Below are 25,206 nucleotides of genomic sequence, written 5' to 3' on the forward strand. Positions count from 1 at the left end.
GTTGTGGGTTCGAATCCCGGATAGGTTCTCCCTATCCACACGGTTGTGGGTTCGAATCCCTGTGCCAACATACTGTGTCCTGTACCAACATAATGTGTACAATGTCATTTGTGCAAACTTATGATGTATCCTATGTCATCTTCGTCAACGTTCTGTGCATCCTTGGTCACCTGGTGTGAAGTGTAACCTGTCATAGCTGTGTCGTCACCCAGGTGTCGTTGTCGCCGTTGTCGAAAATTAGTTTTGGGGCTCCAGCACCGTTTTTTTAGCCAATCGCCAGGGGCTATGTTGTCACACGACAGAGGCGAGAGGGGCCGTGATACCCCCAAGCCTGAAATCTTCCTCTTTCTGCCTGCACTGTCGATGTGTCAACTAGCCATCTTAACCCCTGGATTGTGTTTTAGGTAAGAATCCCAGTTTGCCTCCAAATTGCAACTAGGTCTTCTGTATTAAATTCCAATGTATAGTTATGTTGTTAGCAGGATAAGTAATTGTGTGCGGTTTTAAATTAATACATTATTTAATTTGATAAATCAAAATTCAAAACAAGTGTTTGGGTCACTGTCATCAATTATTCTTGCTGTGCCAAACTGGCGAAATGTCACTCAATCTGTGACTGTCCAAACGTGCACTCATTGGCAAGAATAAATGACATGTACTCATTGTAATATATTTCCCTTTGGAAATTAACTTTAGTAAAGTACTTCGTGTGTTTAGAATTAACTTGCTTATTTGATCTGCTAGTCAAGATTGTCTCTAGCTCATTGCTAAATTCAAAATTCCATTTATTTAAAACAGAACTCTTTGGCCATTTTATTCTTAATTAAACAGTGGCTGTATCATTGTCCCGGTTTCGTTGTTGTTGTTGTTGGGTTAGATGCTTTGGAAGTCGCCTTCGCCGGTTGGCATGTCGGCAGACCTATCCCTCGTTGGGTTGCGTGGGGGCCCGGTTTCCGAACCATGTGCTTATTTAAAGTATCACGGTATCATCTGGAAGCAATTAGTGGCGATCATTATCGCAGCTCACTGACCACTGCTGACCTCTCCACTGAGCAGCACACAACTTTGGCTGTCTTCGGCACTCCTCGGTATTCTTCGGCTCCCTTCCGGCTGCATTACAAAATGGATGCACTGGATCTAAACAAAACTAGGGTCCGTCGTCTGCTTCATGTTTATCTTAACATAGCTAGAGCCTACTACGATCTCATGTAACTTTATCCAGTATATCTGCAAAGTACTACTGATGGGTAAACGCATATTCACAGCATAATCATTCAGCATTTGAATATTATAGTCATCTCCAGACGTTGTTTATTTTCTGAACAAGAATATTTTCTCGTTCTCTTCGCTTCTAGCGTGACGCAATCAAACGTTGCCAACAGGCTTAGCATTAGCTACCATGCAACCATATCAATATACTCTGTGAAACATCAATCACAGTTATTTCTTGCTACATATGTAGTATCGCTACATGTTGTTATATCAATAATATTCTAGTATGTTCCCCCCACTTGATGTGACAGTGAAATCACTGTTTATTCAACAATAATATAATGTATTATATTATATGGCCAATAATATACCTCCAAATTGTAGTGATATAAATCATGTAATATCCATTTATTACATCTTATCAATTTATTTACTATAATTAAGGGTTCATTCTGGGTAGCCCCAAGTGGTTTACCTACTGGGTGTATCGACATTCTGTTGGAACTAGACCCATATTGACTTGTATGACCATCCAGCAGTCAGTCATACCCCATGTATATACTTCTCCCTGAAGATAAAAGTGAAACATGTTGGAGAAGATCCGTGTCGTGTGAATATTACATACTTTTATATTTCCCATTGGCCCTTTTTTATGTGACTTTCACCTCACTTCAGGTGGGGTCCTATGTGAATCCACTGATAGGAGGGATGTGACGACGATTCTTTGGGATTATTATATTAAAGTTATTTATGTAGATAGTTTTGGGATTGTATGCTCACATATGCATCTATGATTTGGTACCAATATTGTCTTTATATATTCTTTAATAATATTGTTTCCCCTTATAAGTATTGTCGTCACATCCTGTATATCACTCGGATTATTGTTAATCTTCACAAGTGTATCTGTACAATGGCTCTTTCTGCCTGCACTGTTGAGGTGATAACAAGCATCTTAACCCCTGGATTGTGTTTTAGGTTTCACCTGGACTGTGCAGTCGGAACTTGCAAACCTAACTAAGAGTTCCATTTTAATACACATTAGTACTGTCTTTTTGTTGACTGGAGCACGTCGCGCAATAGGCACACTTGCCCATCCCTTTCTCCCTTTAGACGCAGCAATTCACCAAGTCTTCCACCTGTAACAGACATACCCGTAACAGATATACCCAATTCATCCCATGCAAGTCTCGAATATGTGGCAAGTCCAGATTACCACAGTTTCTGAAAATATAGAAAGTCTCCGGGTCCCATCTTATCATATTTTATGATATATAATTTAGGAAATGAGTATTTTGTTTCTGTAACATATGTTCATTTCAGAGACTAGATGTTAGTCCAGGGTTAATTGCAACTATGTCAGTCTTGTGGGAAAGGAACATTATAGCGTAATAGATACTGACAACATTAAAACTGATTAAGGTTATTCAGATATTCACGCTTGATGGAATGAGTGCTCATATGTGAATATGCTCGACAAAAGATAAACACAAAACTGTATAGTCTTCATTTCACCATACTGTAGTCTTTACAAGACATTCGATATCATGCTTGTCACATTTGTACTCGTATCTGAGATGCGAACACACAAAGTCACCGCGTCAGTGTGATGTATTTGAAAGGAAATGACTGATTTACCTGAGTACTTACGTCCCTCTGTGGAGCTGATGCCGATCTCGAATTCTCCTTCGACCGTATCACTTGTAATTCCGCAGTGGCTTATTTCTGAACCATGTGGAAATGCATGTGTATTCTTTGGGAAACTGCAACATTATGTTAAGCCTAATTGATCATATTGATACGCCAGTGCTTTTTTACATTGCATATCAACTTTTAATTACACATGGCGACTTTTAATGTGCAACATGCTGACAGAACACATCTTGATATTCAAGGACATATGGTTCCAGATTTCCCAACGGAATGGCTGCTGCAAGAATCCAATCAACAGGGTTTGCTGACAACTGGCAAGCTTGGAAGACCCTTGCTGAATGTAATCTGCGCATGTTCGAAGCGGAAGATTCGTGTGACGTCACTTTCAGAGTGGGATGTTCGGGTCATGTGATCAAGGCCCACCGCTACGTCCTCATCAGCAGAAGTTGTGTGTTCCACGCCATGTTTACTGGCCCCCCTAGCGGGGAAATCCGATGTCAGAGTTCCTGATATAGAGCCAAATCACTTCAAACAGTTTCTCTTGTAAGTTTTTATCATAACATTATTACTTGTTAATACACCACAACATTCCTATTAACTCACTCACTCAGTAACAAACCATAGGTTATCCTGTTCGCTACCTCGGTATTTCTATAGGTAACATGGTCGGGGTCGGTAAGGATTAATGAGTGTGATTAGAATAAATGGATCCGCCATTCCGCCTCTTAGGATCCGTTGATTATTGGTAGGAATCAATATGTGACCCCACTATGATCTTTCGTTTGTCAGGACTTTACCCGTACTTTACCCTTTCACCATATTCTCTATTTCGTATAAGTCACTTAAGTAGGCAGTTCTAATACTGCCGTCTTTCTGTGACAATGTCATAATTAAAACACTGTTTAGATCGACACTAAATCTAACTTACTCAGAACAGGAAAGTGTTTCAAAATGATGCTATATAAATGGAGCTTAGTAATTGTAGCAAGCAGAATGGTAGTATGTTCTGATGTATAATGCATGACGTGGTGGGAAGGTTTTCTTTGTGTTGTCCTCGTTAAGTTGCGCCCTGTCTGCACAGGCTTTACCAGCTGTGACCGCCTGAACGGGATGTTAGTTTATGTCTTCCAACATATTTCAGATATCTTTACACTGACAACACAACTGTTGACGTAGACAACGTAACAGCTCTACTCTACATCTCCAGGAAATATGCCGTGGACGTCTTGGAATCCGAATGTCTGGAGTTTCTGGAAGAAAACCTCAACGTTGACAATGCCTGTGTGGTTCTAGATGCTGCCGATCGTTTTGATCAAAGCTCGTTATTTCAGAAGGCCTTCAGCTTGATTATGAAAAACGGTGAGAGGTCACTTCAGTCAGCTGGTTTCCTGGAACTGAGCCAAGTGTTGGTGGATCAGATCGTGGAGTCAGATGACCTCGCAGTAGAGGAACATGTGGTCTTTAATGCTGTCAACGGCTGGGCAGAGGCAGAGTGTGGACGCCAGGGAAGGGAGGTAACTCCTGAAGCCAAGCGAGCAGTCCTTGGAGAGACTTTACTGAAAGTTAGATTTCCTCTTTTGAAGCAAACGTTCCTGTGTAAGGAGATCAAAGCTTGTGGTCTCCTGACTGAGCTGGAGCGTCTCAGCATCTTCGAACACATAGGATGCCCTGACAATGATGTGAAACCCTTCAACACCAAGCACAGACAGCAGACTACACACTCACCAACAAGGTTTCGAACAGAAAATAGAACTGACTGGAACGTTAATGGACAACTGAAAGATGCCATTTGCTTCCAAAGCAACCAAAACCTTGTACTCTGTGGATACAAACTGTATGGGTCAGACAGGAAGTCTCACGACTCTATTTACTCTGTCACAACCTACTTTGGGAACGAAGAAGATGTTCTACAGTGCATGATTCAAGATAGAACTGAGTACACTGTCAACAGTAAAGTTTTTGATGTGGTGTTTGGGGAGCCTGTCGCCATGACAGCGGGAGTGTGGTACACTCTGACAGTGCTGATAAAAGGCAGAAAGACATTAGCGGGACAGAATGGACAGAACGAGTTGCTATGCCCTGATGATGTACGTTTTACCTTCAAGAACTCACAACACAGCAGCAATGGCACTGGTGACGTCGAAGGACAAATTCCATCTCTTCTATATCGTATTGAATGATCACTAGCACTCAGGGGACGGGGCCCCGTTCCTCAAAGCGATCGTAGCGCTAAGATGATCGTAACGCCCATACTTTAACATAGACTTACGACTATCGTAGCGCTACGATCGCTTTGAGGAACTTTAAGCCTAGATTTTCGAAGCTCTCTTAGCACTAAGATAGTCGTAAGTGCCATACATTAACATTAACTTACGACTATCTTAGCGCTGAGAGAGCTTCGAAAATCTAGGCCCTGGTCTTTAAAAATAGTCTTTTCTACAAGTGGCATTAAAGTAATTGTGATTATTTTTGTGTTTGTGTTTGATTCTTTACAATTTCCTTAACGACATCTCTTTCTAACATAGTGTAGGCATAGCTTTTCCTCGTGTAGTCCCGTCGCAGAATGTGTCCACAGCACCCAATTCCTGGTTGTAAAAAGTGACCGAACTGGGCAACCTGTTTGCCGTGGGTTGCGCCCCTGTTGCTATACTTATGAGTGACAGTATGTCATCCTTTTTCCATCGTGTACACGGCGAGTGGCTGGACGCTGTGTTTCTTGTGTCTAAGCGTATAAGGACAAGTAAAAAGCTTATTTCTCGGTTGTGTCTATATGACATCAGATTTCACGCTTCACCTCGCCGAGTACATGTACCGATGTCAAACAAGAGGAGAATAATTTTATTTCATGTGATGCTCGTTATATTATATGAATTAGTTGTGAGGAATATATCATATTTCCGATTGGATGTCAAGTTCGTGGGTGAATGATAGTGTTCTAAGAGGGTGTTTCAATTTCCTAATCGTATTAAGTTGACTTCACGTTATTGAATGTGGTTGCATTTTTTATAATTAATGGCAGTTTTAACATATTTTAGGCGGGCGGAACTTGACTATTATTGTTTGGATAATAGTGACTTCATTATTTCTGGAGCTTTTTGATGGACGAACTTACATATTGTTGAGGAACTTTCTACCTTTTTATGACGATACACATGAGGAACTTTGTGCCCCACTTGTGTACCCAAATCGTAAAAAACAAATATTTTGTTGTAAATAACTACGGACGATAATTACTAGATGTATCAAAACATTTTGGATGGTACATGTTACATGGCAGATTCTCAGGTGAGGGTGACTATACATATCTTGATTGGTCCCACCGGTTGTAGCCCACCAGACTATACCATTATGTGTGTCTCTCGTACGGAGTCTGACCATCTCCCACTCACAACCACACTCTCATTACCGTGGAATCTTAATATTAAGCTGCTTCGGTAAGCTGTTCACTTCCGTATTGTGTAAGAGGCTACAAGGTACTCCGATAAGGTCAGCTTGATAAGTGAAGCGCAAGCGGGTTTAGAAAGGGTTACTCAAATATTGACAATATGTACCTTTTAACATCTGTAACTGATATTTATCTTAGCCAAAATAAGAAATTGTATTGTTGTTTCGATGATTTTCCTGTCCAACCAACATTAGAATGAGGTGCGCGGAAGACGCGATTGTGAAAGGAGAGGGGAGCCTGCCATGAACTGATCCACTACCCACTCGAAGGGGCAACAGGTGTGAAAACTTTGCGCACGTGATATTTGTGATCCTTGCAGTAATCACTTTCTACGCAATGATTCGGAAGCGTCGTGTTTCTGCTCGAGGATTTGTATACTAGTATCTTGCAAAGTGGACTGTTAAAAGAGTATTAAACTCTGCAGGTATTTGAAACTTATCATGTCGCACTCTAAATTGGGTAAACGAGGTCAAGTCATTCATTCACAATCACGTGAAGTTGCCTACAATGTCATTCAGTACATGTGTGCTATTTCTGACAGCACACACAGTGCACTCAAAAAGCCAGAGATGCTACTGGTATATCTGTCAGTACCTTGCTCAAAATAAATGACGAAGGTAAATGCGTTCCCGCAATGGGTACCAGTAAGTTCAAACGCCCAGAGAAAGTGCGCACTCGTATCGAATTGAAAATTGAATTTGATGATTTTGATAAATGCGCAATTCGCCAGTACATTCAACACTGCTACACAGAAACCAAGACAATGCCAACACTGACAAGCATTATGAAAATGGCTACTGATGATTTGGGATATACAGGGGAGTAAAGAAACAATGCGTAAATGTTTAAGAAAAATTGTTTCAAATGGAGGAAAACTCGTTCAGACAGACAGGTCCTAATGGAGCGAAAAGACACTGTTGCATGGCGTTTGAGATATCTCAAAACAGTCCAATCGTGTACATCGACGAAACATGGGTACACGCCCATCACACAGTATCAAAATGTTGGCAAACTGATGAGGAGGGAGCAGTTGACGGTATTCGGGTACCATCGGGACAGGTCCAAGGTTAATTATAGTCCATGCTGGTACAAGTGAGGTTCATTCCTATGCTTCGCTTCTTTGATATTTAAAGCCAAAACAAAAGAGCGACGATTACCATGACGAAATGAATTTCAACAATTGGTTGCAAGAAAATTTATTCCCCCAATCTGCCCCAAACTCGAGTAGTTATAATGGACAATGCCCCTTACCATAGCAAAACGACAAACAAAGCTCCAATAACTGCCAATCGGAAAGATGAAATCAAATCATGATGGCTACAAGGCATGATATACCTTTACACATTCAATGTTGAAGGTTGAATTGCTTATACTTGTGAAATCACGTCCGCGCGGCCCCGTATATCATGTCGATGAAATTCACAAAACCCATGTGCATACTGTTTTCCGATTACCTCCTTATCGCGCCGATTTTAATGCCATAGAATTAATTTGGGCGAATTTGAAAAATTGGATTGGGTCCCAGAATTTAGATTTCAAAATGGCTTTTGTACAGAGGGCCTTCTACGAACGATTGGCATATATTGGCCAGAAGGAATGGTCAGACTGCAGACATGTGATGGAAATTGAGGATCGTTACTGGCATCGAGAAATTGCCCTAGAGGATGAAATCGAAAACTTGTCATCGAACTTGGCGTCGATACTGATGACAGTGATATTGATGACGAGTAGCAGATTCAAGAGACTTACATATAGCAAATAGCAGATAAACTACCACTGGGCAATGGATTACTAAGTTTTGTTTGTTTTATTTATTCGTACCCCGATTTTAGAATTTACATAACGTTATTTCATTCCCCTCGAGGACAGCACAAACGTATTATCCATAAATATTCACACACACAGAACCTAAGGCTAGGACAGAAATTAACCTTTGGTACTTTTTATCGTTAAACACAAAAATATTCGAGTGTTTTATTGGGTTGTGTATGGAAATCGTCAACCGTAATATAACAAATAGAACCCGTTCCAGAAGAGCGAGAGTAAACTGACACGCTTCACAGCAGTTTATCGCTTTACATACCCTCGGCCCCTTAATGGTAAAATGGACTGCACCGCTATTCAGATTCACGGGTTCAAATGACAGGTCGGCATTATTCTTAAGTTCGTCTCACAGTAGTAAAGCTTTTGATACTGTGTGGCGCTCTGGTTTATGGAGTAAGATGATTAAATCTAATATTTCAGGTAAATGTTACCTCGTCATACGTAACATGTTCAAATGTATTAAGTCATGTGTTTCATACACTGGTAACACCAGTGATTATGTTCATTGTTGTTCTGGTGTTAGTCAAGCGCGAAATCTCTCCCCATTCCTCTTTGCATTGTACCTAAATGATCTGAAAGAGTATTTATTAACCAATAATTTTAATGGCCCTGAACATTTGAATAGTAACATTCATCATAATGTCGGTATCTGTTTAAAACTTCTCTTGTTACTCTATGCAGATGACATAGTTTTATTCGCAGAAACCCTAATGATCTAAGCAAATCTTTATTTTTTATTTGATGAGTATTGTAAAAGATGGAAATTAACTGTAAATGTTTCTTAAACAAAGATATTAATTTTGGAAGGAGGCCTGATAAAATACACAATGTGTTCAAGCTACAACAGCAAAATATTGAATTGATCTCAGAATAGGTATCTTTGGTATTTTATTTACTTGCACTGGTAGATTGTGTAAAGCTCAAAATAGAATTGTCGAGCAAGCCTCAAGAGCAATGTATGCAATATTTAGAAAATTACATTTGTTAGATATTCCCATTGACTGTCAGCTGAAACTCTTCGATAACCTTGTGCAGCCGATGTTGTTATAACGGCTCAGAAGTCTGGGGCTTCGAGAAGAGTACTTTTTAGAAAGGTTCATTTAAAATTTTGTTAATATACTGAGTCAAAAAAGAAACTTCACATTCTTTCTTCAGGGCACTATAAAAGAACAAGAGATGGTAAGATGGTTAAATTGTTATTATTTCATTGCTGAGATCTGTGTGATGTACTCGATACACTGACAGTGACATAATCAGTTCCATTAGGCTACACCGCCGTTCCAAAACATGGGTATACAGAATGTCAAGTCACAAGAATAAAAATGCGAAATTTCTCAGTTCAATATCGTGTATGGCCGCCCCGCGCATTCACCACTGCTAAACACCGTCTCCTCATCGACTGCCTGATGCTTGTGAACACGTGGTTGGGGATTCTGCGCCATTGCTCTTGCAAGGCAGCGCCAAGTTCCTGCAAATTCTGAGGCTGGTTCCTAAGACCACGAAGCCTTCTCCCAAGTGCATCCCAAACGTGCTCTATTGGATTAAGGTCAGGGGACCTCGATGACCAGTCCATGACGTTGATTCCAGCGTTTTGAAGGAAATTTCGTGTCAACATCGCGGTATGCGGCCGAGCATTATCATGCTGGAACTGTAGACCTGGGCCATGAGCCGCCATGAAAGGAACGAGTTCAGGGTGAGCACCTGGTCGCGGTAAGCAGCAGCTGTGAGGTTTCCACGGATGACCAGAAGTCGGGAACGGTTGTTCCACAGAAAGCATCCCATACCATGCAACTTCCGCCCCCGAATCTGTCGACTTCCTGTACACAACATTGGGCATACCGTTCACGACGTCGTCTCCAGACTCTATGCCTGCCGTCCGCGAATCTGAGGGTAAACCTGGATTCATCGCTAAAGACGACTCGATTCCAGTCTCTCTGGGTCCATCGGAGGTGTCGTTGGGCCCACAGCAGACGTTGACGTTGATGAAACGGCGTCAATATTGGCCCACGATATGGACGTCGAGAATGGAGATTGGCAGCCCTCAACCGAATTCGAATGGTCTGTGAGGACAGTCGACCTCTAAACATCTCAGCCCTGGTTCGTGTAGCCGGCGAAGAAATCTGTCACGTAGGTGACGTAGGACGATTTGACGGTCTTCTGCTCGTGACGTGACGTGGACGACCCGTTGGGTGACGTGCCAGTTTGTTGTGGACGACCTCGCAAGTCATACACAGTACGACAGCTGCATCCCATTGCTCTTGCGACGTCAATAACTGATCTTCCCGCTTGCAACATGCCAACGGCACGTTCACGTTGCACATTTGACAATCGTGGCATTTCAAGTACCGTTAGCACTGTGGTTTAAAAGTGTTTTTTTCAATTCTTGAGGCCAATGCAAACACATGCATATGAAGAAAACTTCGATGCGAAGATCACGTGATCGACTGCACGTGCAAAACCTGATTTGGCACTAACGTCATTCGCACGACGAACGGATGGGTTTGAGTGGCTTTTGCTAGCGTTTTTCTAGAGTCGAAAGATAGGGATCCCATTTCGGATACATAGATGTATCATCAGAGAAAAATAGTTCATTATTTTTTCAAATAACATTTTGTGAAGTTTCATTTTTGACTCAGTATAAAATTTGTTTTTACAGTCGGCTCCAATGTAATTTGGATGACTGAATATTTCCTAAATGGAAATTCCAGAAGTATGCAAACTATATTTATTGTTCCGCAAATGAATGGCAGTTGTCGACTATTTGGCTCTGTTATCAATACGCCACTTATACATGTACACAATGATTTCAGCTGTAATTCTGCTGAAATAAATATCTGCTCATGATATTATTACAGTGCATATATTTCTTCATACATTTTTATATTTTGTTCACAAATTATTCATAACAAAGGAAATCTGTATAGGTGCAAGTCGCTGTGCATAGTCTGTCTTGTTTGTAGCCCAGCATGTCAAGCGCAATGGTAGTCAGTTAGCAAATGCGTCCACGCCAACCTTAATCTAATTAATCAAAGATGAAGTTAGTGAGCTGTGTCGGCTCCGGCCTTTCTTCTCGGATGTATCCCTTGGTCAAGTGCAGATAAGTAGTGCCATCCCAGCAGGAGCATGTTTACCACCTACTAAGTCGTAATCGAAAATCAACTTTTGTTGAACAAGATCGAGATTACCACCATGCCATCCTCTTTGTCCTGTCGTAAATGCCATGGTCAAGCGCTGACAGATACTAGTATTTTGTTAAGCAGCTGGCGCAAGCTGACCGTGGCTACACCATAAAAAAAAATCAAACCTTGTTACTTAATCATCTTCTTACCACCTACCTCGTGTAGTAAACCTTGTCAGCATAGGGTAGATAACGCATATGGAAACTTCAACTTTAGAGAAACTTGATAATGACAAACGAGTAGAGCTGTGGGTTATAAAATCCTGGGTTCTTCCATCTCAGGCATACTTGCTTGAATAAACCCAAGGAACTCACAGCTCTCTCCTTTCTTGTTTCAAGGCTCGCTCCCTATAGCTAATTCCCCAAATCGAGGCCTGACAGCACTTTTAGCACACCTAGCGCTAAGGGTCGTCTTAACGGACACAAAACAAAGCTGTCTTAATATAGTCACAATTGTACAATCGACTCTGTTTTTGGCAGAGATTTCTTATGAATGTGGAAAAAGGTTTTGTCCCTTCTATTTAAGGAAGTGGTCATATGTAGTGTATATGTTACACTTGGGATAACACTTTCTCAGTAAAATACAGGTTTTAGGACTTTCCTATCCGGGATTCGAACCCACACTCTCAGAGTGATGCATATGTTCAATATGCGCCTGTCATGATATCATTTTACAGTGATACGTATCCAGGCTTATTGGTCGAGAGCGTTGATAGTTGGACAAATTCAAATTCTCGTTTGTACTAATCACAATAGGCACCCGTTAAGAGCCACCTCCTCGTGTTGGATGCTGGGTAACGCTAGAGTCTTCTCTTCAACCCCCGTGTGGACCCTGGGGCATATTTGGCCCACAGCACCCCATTGTCGAATTGGGCAACCTGTTTGCCGTGGGTTGCGCACCTGTGTCGGTGGAGGACGGGATTCTGGTGGTTGAGCATGGAAACAACCAAATTCAGACTGTCTCGTTTGTACTAATCACAACATAATGAGTTGATAATGTGATATTGTCATACTAATTGTCGTCCACTCTAGTGAAGGCATTGGTCGGTGTTCTGCGCATTTTACTACAGAACCACTCTTTTCTTAGATTTACACTTCGTCCTGTATTTCCTAACACTTCGTCCTGTATTTCCTATGTCAACTGTGCCAACATAATGTATCTTATGTCAACTGTGCCAACATAATGTATCTTATGTCAACTGTGCCAACATAATGTGCGCAATGCCATTTCTGCAAGCGCAAGTAAAATATTACTTCACGTGTACCTTTTAAATTTCTTCTATATTTTGTGTATCTAACGTCAGTGTATGAACTCATTTGTGGTTTTAATGCACATTCTGCAGATACACGTATATTTACTGTTCACCTCAAATAAATTACCTTCCTGTTGAAGGGTTTCCAATTGCCACAGCCTCTCTATCAATATCAACTACACGGCCTAGTCAATTCTTGCCAGGTGTCAGTCATGTCAGCCCAGCATCATCTCTCAGACACCGGGGTATTATCTTTGGTTGGTTGGTTGGTTGTTTAACGCCGCACTCAGCAATATTCCAGCTGTTTAGCGGCGGACTGTTAATAATCGAGTCTGGGCCAAACAATCCAGTGATACACGAACGAACGATCTACAAAACTGGGATACGATGGCATATAATATCCAATATTAATCAGTGCTTCGTTATTGTTGTTATTCCACATTTTTTAAGCACATTTCAGCCTCTATTATTAGCCTCGTATATCATATATCCTTGGCGTATACCTTTGAGGGGGTAGTGGGTGTTGTGGGTTTTCGCTTTCACGCTCGAACGCCCAAAACAAGCTTTGGATACCTGGGTACAATGTGTGAAGCCCATTCCTGGTGTCGTGATGTTGCTGGCTTATTGCTCAGTAAAATCGGGCATATCAACGTCTTGAAAATACACTTTGAACAAACTACACGCATCGCATATAAGCATCACCTTGGACATAATTAAACTCATTTCTCTTCACGCGTATCTAAAATGAAACTAACGATCATGAATGAGAAGGAAACATAAAATCACATCACAAGGGATGGTCTCTCCACTTCAAAACTTCACAGAGCACCATACCGTTCTTCCTAAAAGATTGTTTTCACATCCATCACAACTGCAATGCCGGTACCCAACATACATATTCATCTAAAAGAGCGAATTAATTATTTAACATATTTTCCGAGAATGTCCCCCGACAGGCCCCCGTGTTACCTCTACATAGTTTCTACTGCTGCCGCATAAAACTTTGAGAAGTAAAGTATGATATTTTGTGTTGTATTTTTATGACATATCTGCAATGGAATTATGTCTGTATTTCATTATTAACAATGAGCCGTTTAACATTTTTATGAAGTTGCCTCACAATCCATTTACGAGTGAACCTTTCACCTCAACTCATAAACCGAAAGTAGACCACGTGACCCACACACGGAAGTCTACTAACAGCAAACAGAAACACCTCGTAGACAGCCCGGTTTGTGTTTGTTCTCCAGATATTGGTAAGTACATAAACATGTAGAAGGAATGGAAGCGTTTGTTACATAAAGGTGTTATATTCAACCTGGTGTTAAATATTGTTGGTTTTAGTTTCAACATTCACTGACAAGCAGGTGTGAAGTGTAACCTGTCATAGCTGTGCCCGGGTGTCGTTGTCGCCGTAGTCGTATATTGATGCAGGCTATCTAAGACATCCCCGAACTTCCATTCCAAAGTCGCAAGTGTTGTTACACTTATTATCTAACTGATTCAATTAGAATTTAGTAAAGGACACATGGGAAGCCGAGGATTTACATAGTGAACAAACTGGAGTTACCTCCCTTCCACCACGCCACAGTACACTGTTCAGCCTTGTGCGATACACTGGTAATTAGCGGAACATTAAGGTGTGAAGCATTACAGGTTTATGTCAAGTCTTACTGTCGTTAGGTTTATACATGCGCTGTGCTTTACATGGTTAGTTTAGACCTTCAGTTACGTCCATTACTTCCCCGCGACCCTTATTAAACCTTCGGTGAAATCGGTAAGATATCAATATCGTGACCAACCTGTTTAAAGTGCTGCAGGAGTTACCTCCCTTACACCTTGTCCACCATTCGATCTGAGTGCGGTATCAGTGTTTGGGTCTGTGAGTAAGGATAGAATAGATACCGATATATGGATATTAACAAATGCAAGTTTATCAGAACAGTTTCTCACTTTCAAACCAGATATGTTTTTCACGTAACAAGTGTTATATTTGGGATTACACTTTCTCAGTAAAGTTCAGATTCTAGAACTTTGTGTGCTGGCGATTAGGTGCCGGACTCTGAGGTTGTGGGTTCGAATCCCGGATAAGACTCAATCCAACAGAAATACGTACTAGAATCTCTTCTCTACTGAGAAAGTGTAATCCTAAATATAACATTTGACCACTTTCTAAATGGCATTGTGTATTCGCAGGTATGTTTCACATCAAGCCTTTCTACAAGAAAAGTGATCACAAATGACTGGGGTGGAATTCAGTGTTTTTGTGGTTTCTCATACATACCTTGTAACAGATATACCTTTAACAGATATACCCGATACAGCCCATGCAAGTCTGGAATATGTGACAAGTCTAGATTATCAGAGTTTCTGAAAATAAAGACAGTCTCTGGGTCCCATTTTACCATATTTTATTGTATTAGGAAATAAGTATTTTGTTTCTGTAACATATTTTCATTTCAGAGACCAGATATTAGTCCAGTGTTTCTGCATCTATGTCAGTCTTGTGTGGACTATTCACGTTTGATGGAATGTGAACAGGGGCTGTGGGGTAGCCTAGTGGTTAAAGCGTTCGTTTGTCACGCCGAAGGCCCGGGTTCGATTCCCCACACATGTGTACATGGGTACAATGTGTGAATCCAATTTCTGGTGTCCACCGCTGTGATGTTGCTGGAATATTGCTAAAAGCGGCGTAAAACCATACTCACTCACTCACTCATATGTGAACACATATGCTCGACACAAGATAAACACATAAGTCAAGATTTTATTACATAGTAAATGCTTCACACATAGCTAACTGTATAGTCTTCCTTTACCGTAGTCTTACCGTAGTCTTTACAAAACAATGGATATCATGGTTGTCACATTTGTACACACATCTGAGATGCCAACACAAAATGGTTACCGCGTCAATCTTATGTTTTTGAAAGGAAATGACTAACTTACCTGAGTACTTTAGTCCCACTATCGAGGTAATGCCGATCTCGAACTCTCCTTCCACCTTATCACTTGTAATTCTACAATGGCTTATGTCTGAACCATGAAGGAATACTTGTGTACTCTTTGGGTATCAGCAATATTATCTTGAGCCTATTTGGTCATATTGATATGCCAGAGCTTTTTACATTGTATATCAACTTTCAGATACAAATGGCGACTTTTAATGTACAACATGATGAAAGGACACATCTTGATATTTAGAGACATATGGTTCCAGATTTACCAACGGAATGGCGACTTCAGACATCCAACCAACGGGGTTTGTTGACAACTGGCAAGCTGGGAAGACCCTTGCTGAATGTAATCTGCACATGTTCCTAGCGGAAGATTCGTGTGACGTCACTTTCAGAGTGGGATATTCGGGTCATGTGATCAAGGCCCACCGCTACGTCCTCATCAGCAGAAGTTGTGTGTTCCACGCCATGTTTACTGGCCCCCTGGCGGAGAAATCCGATGTCAGTGTTCCGGACATAGAGAACAACCATTTCAAACAGTTTCTCCTGTAAGTTTTAATCATGACGTTATTGAAGGAAAACTAAGTTCTATGAATAGTCATCTTCTTTATTGCAATGAGTGCGAGGTGTCGGTGTAGGTACTAACACCGTTATGAAGCATGTGTTCATCCCATTGCAATAACGAAGCTGACTATCCATAAAACTGGGTTTTCCTTCGATGTCTCTCAGAGAAGCTATGACAATGTTGATAAGTTGGAACTCAGAAATATTTTTCCATTATGTCAAAATGTCAGACCTTAATATATAGATCATATGCTCAGGGTCGGTCTGGATACTATGATTGACCGTAGAACGGATGGTTGTCTCCCCTTAATCATCCCACGATCCGCTGATCATTGCAAGGAATTTCAAAAGTGACCCGACTATGATCTCTCGTTCACTTAATTAGGTATTTCTGACTCGTTCAGTCTTCCTGTGATAATTTCATTATTGAAATACTGTTCAAATCAGCAGTAAACCCTACTCACTCACTCACTCACAACTCCCAGGTGTCATTTCAGTTATGCAATTACAGCAAGCAGAATTTAAATTTTCTAACAAACACTTCAATTCGAACGGTAGAGTGATCTATTGATAATTACTGTTTGGGTTGACGTTTTGGGTTGTTTTTGGTTTTTTTCCTTTTGCTGTGCTGTGCAAGGGCTCTTAAGTGTACATAGGCATCACTAGCTTTTGTTTGTAACAATGGAATGGCTTTCATCTTGTCTATTGACATCTTCATTCAGATATCTTTACACTGACAAGACAACTGTGGATGCTGACAACATAACCGCTCTACTGTACGCCTCCAGGAAATATGCCATCACTGCCTTGGAATCAGAATGTCTGGAGTTTCTTGAGAAATACCTCAACACTGACAATGCCTGTGTGATTCTAGATGCTGCTGATCGTTTTGATCAAAGACCCTTGTTTCAAAAGGCCCTCACCGTAATAAAAGATGGAGGTGAGAAGTCATTACAGTCAGCTGGTTTCCTGGCGCTGAGCCAAGTGTTGGTGGATCAGATCGTGGAGTCAGATGATCTGGCAGCCGAGGAACACGTGGTCTTTAATGCTGTCAACAGATGGGCAGAGGCAGAGTGTGGACGACAGGGAAGGGAGGCAACTCCCGAGGCCAAACGATCAGTTCTTGGTGAGTCTTTACTGAAAGTTAGATTTCCTTTATTGAAGCAAAAGGTCATGGCTAAGGAGGTCAAAGCTTGTGGTCTCTTGACTGATCTGGAACGTCTTAAGATCTTGGAAAACATAATATGCCCTGACAATGATGTGAAACCCTTCAACACCAAGCCAAGACAAAGAAGAACCCGCGCTGTCCATAACACGGTTTCCAATAGAAACTAGTTATGGCTGGAATGTTGATGGAAAAACTACCGATGCCATTTCCTTCCAGAGCAGCCAAAACCTGATGCTCTGTGGATACAGACTGTATGGGCCTGAAAGTGAGTCTGCACCAACTACCTACTCTGTCACCACCTACTTTGGAAACGAGGAAAATGTTCTCCAGAGCAAAATTCAGGATAGAACTGAGTACACAGTCAACAGTAAATTATTTGATGTGACGTTTGAGGAGCCTGTTGCCATGGCAGCCGGAGTGTGGTATACGCTGGCAGTGCTGATAAAAGGCAGAAAGACCTTTGGGGGACAAAATGGAAAAGTAGAGTTGTTATGTCCTGACGGTGTTACGTTTACCTTCAGAAACTCACAATACAGTTACAATGACACTTGTGTCAGTGAAGGACAGATTCCATCTCTCCTATATCGTATTGCATGATCAAATTACCATACAGAAACAGTTCTCTAAATTTTCCTTTACAAGATAGGTTTGTTTTGTATACACGTTGCGTCCTTCACAAGCTTTTTCAATATTGCCTCTTTGTAAATAGAGTACATGCATGAGTTTTCTCCCTTACATCACGCCCAAATGTGAACTGGCAGCACATTTTGTGCTGTTATCTGCTAGTTTGTGTTATTAGAATTGCAATTCTTGATAACATGTGGAAAGTATATAATGATGTTAATGAAGTCAAGTTGCGTTAGCTGCTGCTCACTCTCATACTTCCAGTTATCAAAGCGTTTTACCTTTATTGTTTCTGGTAAAAACCGAAGATATTAGAAAACACAACATTAATGTAAGTTTAGTGTGTCAACAGATATGGTTGATATAAACCACTTTGGCGTCATTGTATGGTTGGGGGGAAATGACGGGCTTTTCTTTGTGCAAAGTACATTGACCACACACACGCACGGACACACACGCACGCGTGCGCACGCACACACACACACACACACATACGACAATAATAATAAATTGTAATCATATTTAATGCAATATGTCTACTCCAATCAAAAACAACCGCACACCCGTCACAGGGGGTTCGAACCCCAGAGGGGATTGTATGCCTCACTCTGACAATGTGCGTTCGATTCCCGGATGAGGACCAATCTGCAAAAGTACTTGAATTTGTGCTTTATTGATCGAGTGTAATTTTTGTTTCATTTGTTCAGTTTCTTAAAAGCAGTAAATTCGTAGAGGTATTTTTATGTCTCGATTGTTGGCTATTACATGCAGCAATATGCAGCTTCATACAGTCAGTAAACAGTACTCACCGAACATACAATTGTAAGGCGACATAAACATGAACCATATACTAGTATAGAGAGACACTTGTCCAGTCTGACAGCAAAATAAACGTGCATGTAGCATTGTGCCATGGAGTTGGTGATGTACAGATGGCGGCTAAACTGATGTTGATACTGCAGTAATCCCTTGATGTGGCCATTTCAAAGTATTCGTAGATTTTAGAATAAACTAGAAAGAGAGGGAGGGTTCCTTATTTTTGAAGGTCCCTTAACTAAAAAAGCGGAATCGATTGAAATGTAGCAAGTGACCTGCTTTGGTACACACGTACTAGTGACGATGGTTGACCCCGCCTTTATTTGAGCATTTCACGTACACTGAGCTACTACATGCATACGGATCTGTTCGAAAGTTTGAGGAGACGGGTCCGAGGCAGTGATCACAACGGTTCCATTCCCTGTAAATCTGACACTCCAATATGCGTGTGCTGACCTTGAAATGTATAATTATATCCGGAGCATGTGTTCATGAATCAATAGCAAATAGTATTACGCCGCTGTCAACCGTCAACCGTCAACCGTCAACACATGCCACGACTCGATGAAGCCGATCACGATTCGATCATCGGCCGCGTGGATGCATGAGCATTCAGGCTTGCTGTTACTATCGCAACGGCAATGGGCGACCACAGCAACGCCTAGCATCAGCAAAACATGCGACATTTCCACAAATATAATTTAGTTTACAGTTGGCACCAATGTAATTGTATATTTATTTCCTTTATTAAATTATGAATACACAATGCCATTTAGAAAGTGGTCAAATGTAACATATGTTCCACAAAAATTGTGAAGCAAGAATTGTGTATTCATAGCTTTCGGCCGTGGGAGCCATGCCAATTTACAGTTATCAGAAGGGTACAGAAAGTCCGCAGTCCAGACTACCAGTTGTCCCACTTCCATTTTTGTGTAAGCTGCAGTGGCTGAGCGGGTTAGGCGGCTGACTTTGTGTGCCGGCGATTAGGTGCCTGAATCTGAGGGTGTGGGTTCGAATCTCGGATGGGACTCAAACAAACAAAAGTACTAGAATCTGTAATTTACTAAGAAATTGTAATCCCAAATATAACATATATATTGTGTAAGTACGCTATAATCTATTTATTGTTTCACAAATGAATGGACGTTGTGCAGTCAATGTTGACTATTGGGCTGTGTTACTGGGCTGGGGCGGTGGGGTAGCCTAGTGGTTAATGCGTTGGCTCATCACGCCGAAGACGCGGGTTCGATTCCCGACATGGGCACAATGTGTTAAGCCCATTTCTGGTGTCCCCCGCCGTGATATTGCTGGAATATTGCTCAAAGCGGCGTAAAACTAAACTCAGTCAGTCAGTCAGTCAGTGTTACTGGGCTGTGTGTTTCTTAAGAAAGTGGTTATATGCAGTATAGGTTACAGTTCGGATAACCCTTCCTCAGTTATCTGAAACTGGTTAGGTATGTATCTAAAGCAGTTTTATATTTCAATTTGACTTTATTACCAGCGAGTCATCACTTTAATGCAATTCTTCATGACCACACAAATATTTTCCAACATATGTATTCTCGAAAAATGTTATTAAACTTGTACCTCGTCATCTTCGTTGAGAAACGGCAGTAAAATCTTTTTCACTTGTACTGTTTCATTTTCTTAAGCTTTGTGCGTTTGACTTATTATATGAACTAATTTGTGTTTAAATTCACATACTGCAAATAAATATGTATATATTGTTCACCTCAAACATGTTACCCTCCTGCCGTATGTATCCATTGTCAATATCACCTACACCATGGTGTTATCAATTCTTTGACCCGTGGAGATCCGGGTTAGAACTGGCCTTCAGCAACCCATGCTTGTCGTAAGATGTGACTAACGAGATCGGGTGGTCAGGCTCGCTAACCTGGTTGACACATGTCATCGTATCCCAACTGCGTAGATTTATGCTCATGCTGTTGATCACTGGATTGTCTGGTCCAGACTCGAAGACTTACAGACCGCCGCGATATAGCTGGAATATTGCTGAGTGCGGCGTAAACCTAAACTCACTCACTCACTATCAAGTCTTTCCTGGTGTCTGTTATGTCGTCCAAGCATCATCTCTCAGACACCGGGTATTATCTTTGACATGACATTGATGTTGCGTATTAAGCTTTATATCAATGTGCTCATATCAACATAACAGTCGCGAATAGCAGATATAATACTGACATAGTTATACACATTATAATATATCAAGCATCCACCTTCTGTCCGATTAGGTGCCTGACTCTGGGGTGTGGGATCGAATCACGGATGGGACTCAATTATAAAACAAAAGTACTACTATCTGTACCTTCTACTTTACTGAGAAAATGTAATTCCAATTATAATATACAAGAATACACTTCATCCTTACGTTTATGGTGAGTGAGTGAGTTTAGTTTTACGCCGCTTTTAGCAATATTCCAGCAATATCATGGCGGGGACACCAGAAATGGGCTTCATACATTGTACCCATGTGGGGAATCGAGCCCGGGTCTTCGGCGTGACGAGCGAATGCTGTAACCACTACCCCACCGCTCCTCCATTCATTTTGAAGGACATGATTCATCTTTCATGTCGCTGCATCGCCCCGGTAAAGTACACATGATCTCATGGGAAGGTTGACGCACTGTTACCTGCTTCCTGTGCACGTGTGTTTACCATTGACGTCATTAAGTGGGCACTGACAAAACACAATAACGACTGACATAGTTTCATATATCGATCCTCAACCAAGAACATTGATACACTGGCGTTTATTCTTTAATCATGGGTTCGGAAAGAACCATTCACAGGCATCTGCATACGCCAGTGGGGCCTGATTGCAGTTGAAGTAATTGTTTACTTGGAATGTGAGATATTTTACTGTTAAACATACACACTGTGTTTTTCAATGCAGAGCTGAATTTGAAAACCTAACGCGAAATTGGTAAGTTTTGAATTAAGGACAAGCAGAAAAGTTTTACCACTGAAAAAAGTTAATGAGAGAAGTGACGTGGGTTCAACTACATTGATTGAGCATCTTATGGGATAGCCACAGCACACCGAGACCACGCACCTGCGACTTGGCCCACAAACATATTGAATCTTTTGTAGAATAAGTCTTGACGAGTGAGTGAGTTTTGTTTTAAAGCCGGTTTGAATGGTAAACCAGTTGACCACGACGTGTCAGCTTCCTGGAGGTCCTACACGTTTACGACTTCGGTGAAACCCATGAGTGAGTATGGTTTTACGCCGCTTTTAGCAATATTCCAGCAATATCATGGCGGGGGACACCAGAAATGGGCTTCATACATTGTACCCATGTGGGGAATCGAGCCCGGGTCTTCGGCGTGACGAGCGAATGCTGTAACCACTACCCCACCGCTCCTCCATTCATTTGAAGGACATGATTCATCTTTCATGTCGCTGCATCGCCCCGGTAAAGTACACATGATCTCATGGGAAGGTTGACGCACTGTTACCTGCTTCCTGTGCACGTGTGTTTACCATTGACGTCATTAAGTGGGCACTGACAAAAACACAATAACGACTGACATAGTTTCATATATCGATCCTCAACCAAGAACATTGATACACTGGCGTTTATTCTTTAATCATGGATCCGAACCAGACAGGCGCCATGTGACTACTGCCTACGTGTCCATCGACGGCAATGGACGACCACAACGGTACTCACCAGCTAAACACGTGACATGTCTACAAATAGTATTTGTTTTTACAGTTGGCCCCAATGTAATTTGGATGACTGAATATTTCCTAAATGGAAATTCCAGAAGTATGCAAACTATATATATATATTGTTCCACAAATGAATGGAAGTTGTCGACTATTTGGCTGTGTTACCAATACGCCACTTATACATGTACACAATGATTCTAAATACACAATGATTTCAGCTGTAATTCTGCTGAAACAAATATCTGCTCATGATATTATTACAGTGCATATATTTCTTCATACATTTTTATATTTTGTTCAAAACATTATTCCTAACAAAGGAAATCTGTATAGGTGCAAGTCGCTGTGCATAATCTGGCTTGTTTGTAGGCCACTTCAGCCATCTGGTTTCCTGGAACTGAGCCAAATGTTCTGATGATCTGGTAGTAGAGGAGCATGTGGTCTTCAATGCCGTCAACGGCTGAGCAGAGGCAGAGTGTGGACGCCAGGGAAGGGAGGTAACTCCTGAAGCCAAGCGAACAGTCCTTGGAGAAACTTTTACTGAAAGTTTGATTTCCTCTCTTGAAGCAAACGTTCCTGTGTAAGCAGGTAAAAGCTTGTGGTCTCCTGACTGAGCTGGAGCGTCTCAGCATCCTCGAACATATTGGATGCCCTGACAATGATGTGAAACCCTTCAACACCATGCACAGACAGCAAACTACACAGCAATCACTAACACGGTTTTGAACTAGATGGAAATACCTGGCAAGTTAATGGGTATCTGAAAGACGCCATTTCCTTCCAAAGCAGCCAAAACCTTATACTCTGTGGATACAGACTGTATGGCCCTGAAAGGAGGCATGGAACCACTACCTACTCTGTCATCACCTATCTTGGACAGGAGCAGAATGTTCTACGGTGTATGAATCAAGATAGAACTGAGTACACTGTCAACGGTAAAGTTTTTGATGTGGTGTTTGGGGAGCCTGTCGCCATGACAGCGGGAGTGTGGTACACCCTCGCAGTTCTGATAAAAAGGCAGAGAGACGTTTAGGGGATTAATGGAAAAGAAGACGGAATGGCGTCGACGGAGGACAAATCCCATCTCTTCTATATCGTATTGCATGATCACTAGCACTCAGGGACAGTTCTTTAAATATGGTCTCTTCTACAAGTGACATTAGAGTAATTGCGCCTATTTTCGTATTTGTGTTAGATTCTTTCAATTTCTTAACGACATCTCTTTCTAACATAGTGTAGGCATAGCTTTTCCTCGTGTAGTCCCGTCGCAGATCGTGTCGACAGCACCCCAGTGCTGGTTGTAAAAAGTGACCGAACTGGGCAACCTGTTTGCCGTGGAGTTGCGCCCCTGTGTCGGTGGAGGACAGCATTCTGGTGGCTGAGTAAAGGAGCCAGGAACAGTGTTCCACTTGCCCAACACATCACTTCGACCCTCACTTCACCTAGAGGAGTGGTAGAATGGGCCCAGTTCTATTACTCGGCTGGGCATGCCAAGACCTGAGTGTAAATGGTATACTCAGCATTTGAATATAAAATGTATTTTTGTTTATGCTCAGCCAAATATTGATGTTATCCACCTGAAGTTGTCTAGAGTCTTATGCCAGACGATGATGGTGGAGAGGTCCCTGCGACATTGCATGTGATAAAAGACATTTTTCTTTCTATGTCAAGCCTTTGTAGTGCGTCTTTCTTGGGCACAATACGTTAAAAGAAGAACAGGGATCCACCTGGAGGTGCAGAATTGTGTTTTAAGATGCCTTGGGGTAAAGACATATGAATATGTGAGCATGTACATGGCGGAGACAACATGGACGCCAGGCATGGATCTCGCCTACAGGCTAAGGCGCCATTGTTTGCAATACCTTATTTGCCAGTTGGCTATCAGGGCCTGCTGCCGCTTGCAGGCTTTATAATCTACAGGCCCTGAATGAAATCTGCAGGCCCATTTTGTCAAAGTCAAACCAATACAAAAATAGATTACACTGTACACAGTTTCACACACTATTTCTACAAAGTCAATTAGCGAAGTCTATGGCGCAGAGAGAAGTTTTTATTTGTTGTAGAGTGGTTGTAGTTTCTTATGCGCAAAGCACTGAAATACCAGGAAGTGAAACTGTAAGTTGTCGTACCATGAAGGATCATGGATGCATAACTGTCGTTATGCTGATGAGTCACAGTCAACTGATACATAGTGTTAACTTCTGGAAATACTTTCCCTAATTTACCCAGCACAGACAATTTTAATAATTGTCAAGAAAATTCAAACATGTGCACGTGCAAAATAAAGGTGTCCTCTCATTCTGCCTACATCTCATTCTACCTACAGCTAAAACAACACACGTCATGGTCTGCTGGCCACAACTGTGTAGGCAGAATGAGAAAGCAATCGATAATACTTGACCTTTACCTCCTACAAGAAAAATGCAAGAGCTTGATTTTTTGTCTCTTCAGTTTTTGTTTGAGTTGTTTTGATATGCGGACTGCTTGTATTGTCATTCATTATAATTTAGCTTGCTCATTGTTTGCTCAATATATTATTGAATATTTTAGACTTGTCTGTGTTCTAATTTGCTGGTTCAAAGTAGACTTTTAAACCTTTTGTCACGGCAAATTATTAAACGTAACACAAATATTTTGTTGTAAATAACTACGGACGATAATTACTAGATGTATGCAAAATTTGTGGATGGTACCTGTTACATGGCAGATTCTCAGGTCAGGGTGACTATACATATATTGATTTGTCCTACCGGTTGTAGCACACCAGACTACATTGCAGTGTCAGCATCGTTATACTGTTATGTGTGTCTCTC

The 25,206-nt window shown here is 41.4% G+C and overlaps 2 protein-coding genes across 2 annotated transcripts in view; both read left to right on the forward strand.

Moving 5' to 3' along the window:
* Window positions 1-5,093, forward strand: part of LOC124288644 (BTB/POZ domain-containing protein 6-like) — a 29,804-nt gene extending 24,711 nt beyond the window's left edge. Inside the window, exon 2 of the mRNA XM_046725215.1 lies at window positions 4,007-5,093. Coding sequence (XP_046581171.1) covers window positions 4,007-5,045 — 1,039 coding nt within the window. The 3' untranslated portion in view covers window positions 5,046-5,093. The remainder of the gene's footprint in view (window positions 1-4,006) is intronic.
* Window positions 5,094-13,713: 8,620 nt separating this feature from the next.
* On the forward strand, window positions 13,714-18,910 carry LOC124288647 (BTB/POZ domain-containing protein 6-like). Its single transcript, XM_046725218.1, is given in 4 exon segments — window positions 13,714-13,821; window positions 15,786-16,070; window positions 16,809-17,416; window positions 17,418-18,910. Coding segments are annotated over 3 exon segments (1,314 nt in total). The 5' UTR covers window positions 13,714-13,821; window positions 15,786-15,798; the 3' UTR covers window positions 17,852-18,910.
* Window positions 18,911-25,206: the final 6,296 nt, after the last annotated feature.

Source organism: Haliotis rubra, unplaced genomic scaffold (genome assembly GCF_003918875.1).
Source record: "Haliotis rubra isolate DU_JTF1 unplaced genomic scaffold, ASM391887v1 Scf421, whole genome shotgun sequence".
NCBI lineage: Eukaryota > Metazoa > Mollusca > Gastropoda > Lepetellida > Haliotidae > Haliotis > Haliotis rubra.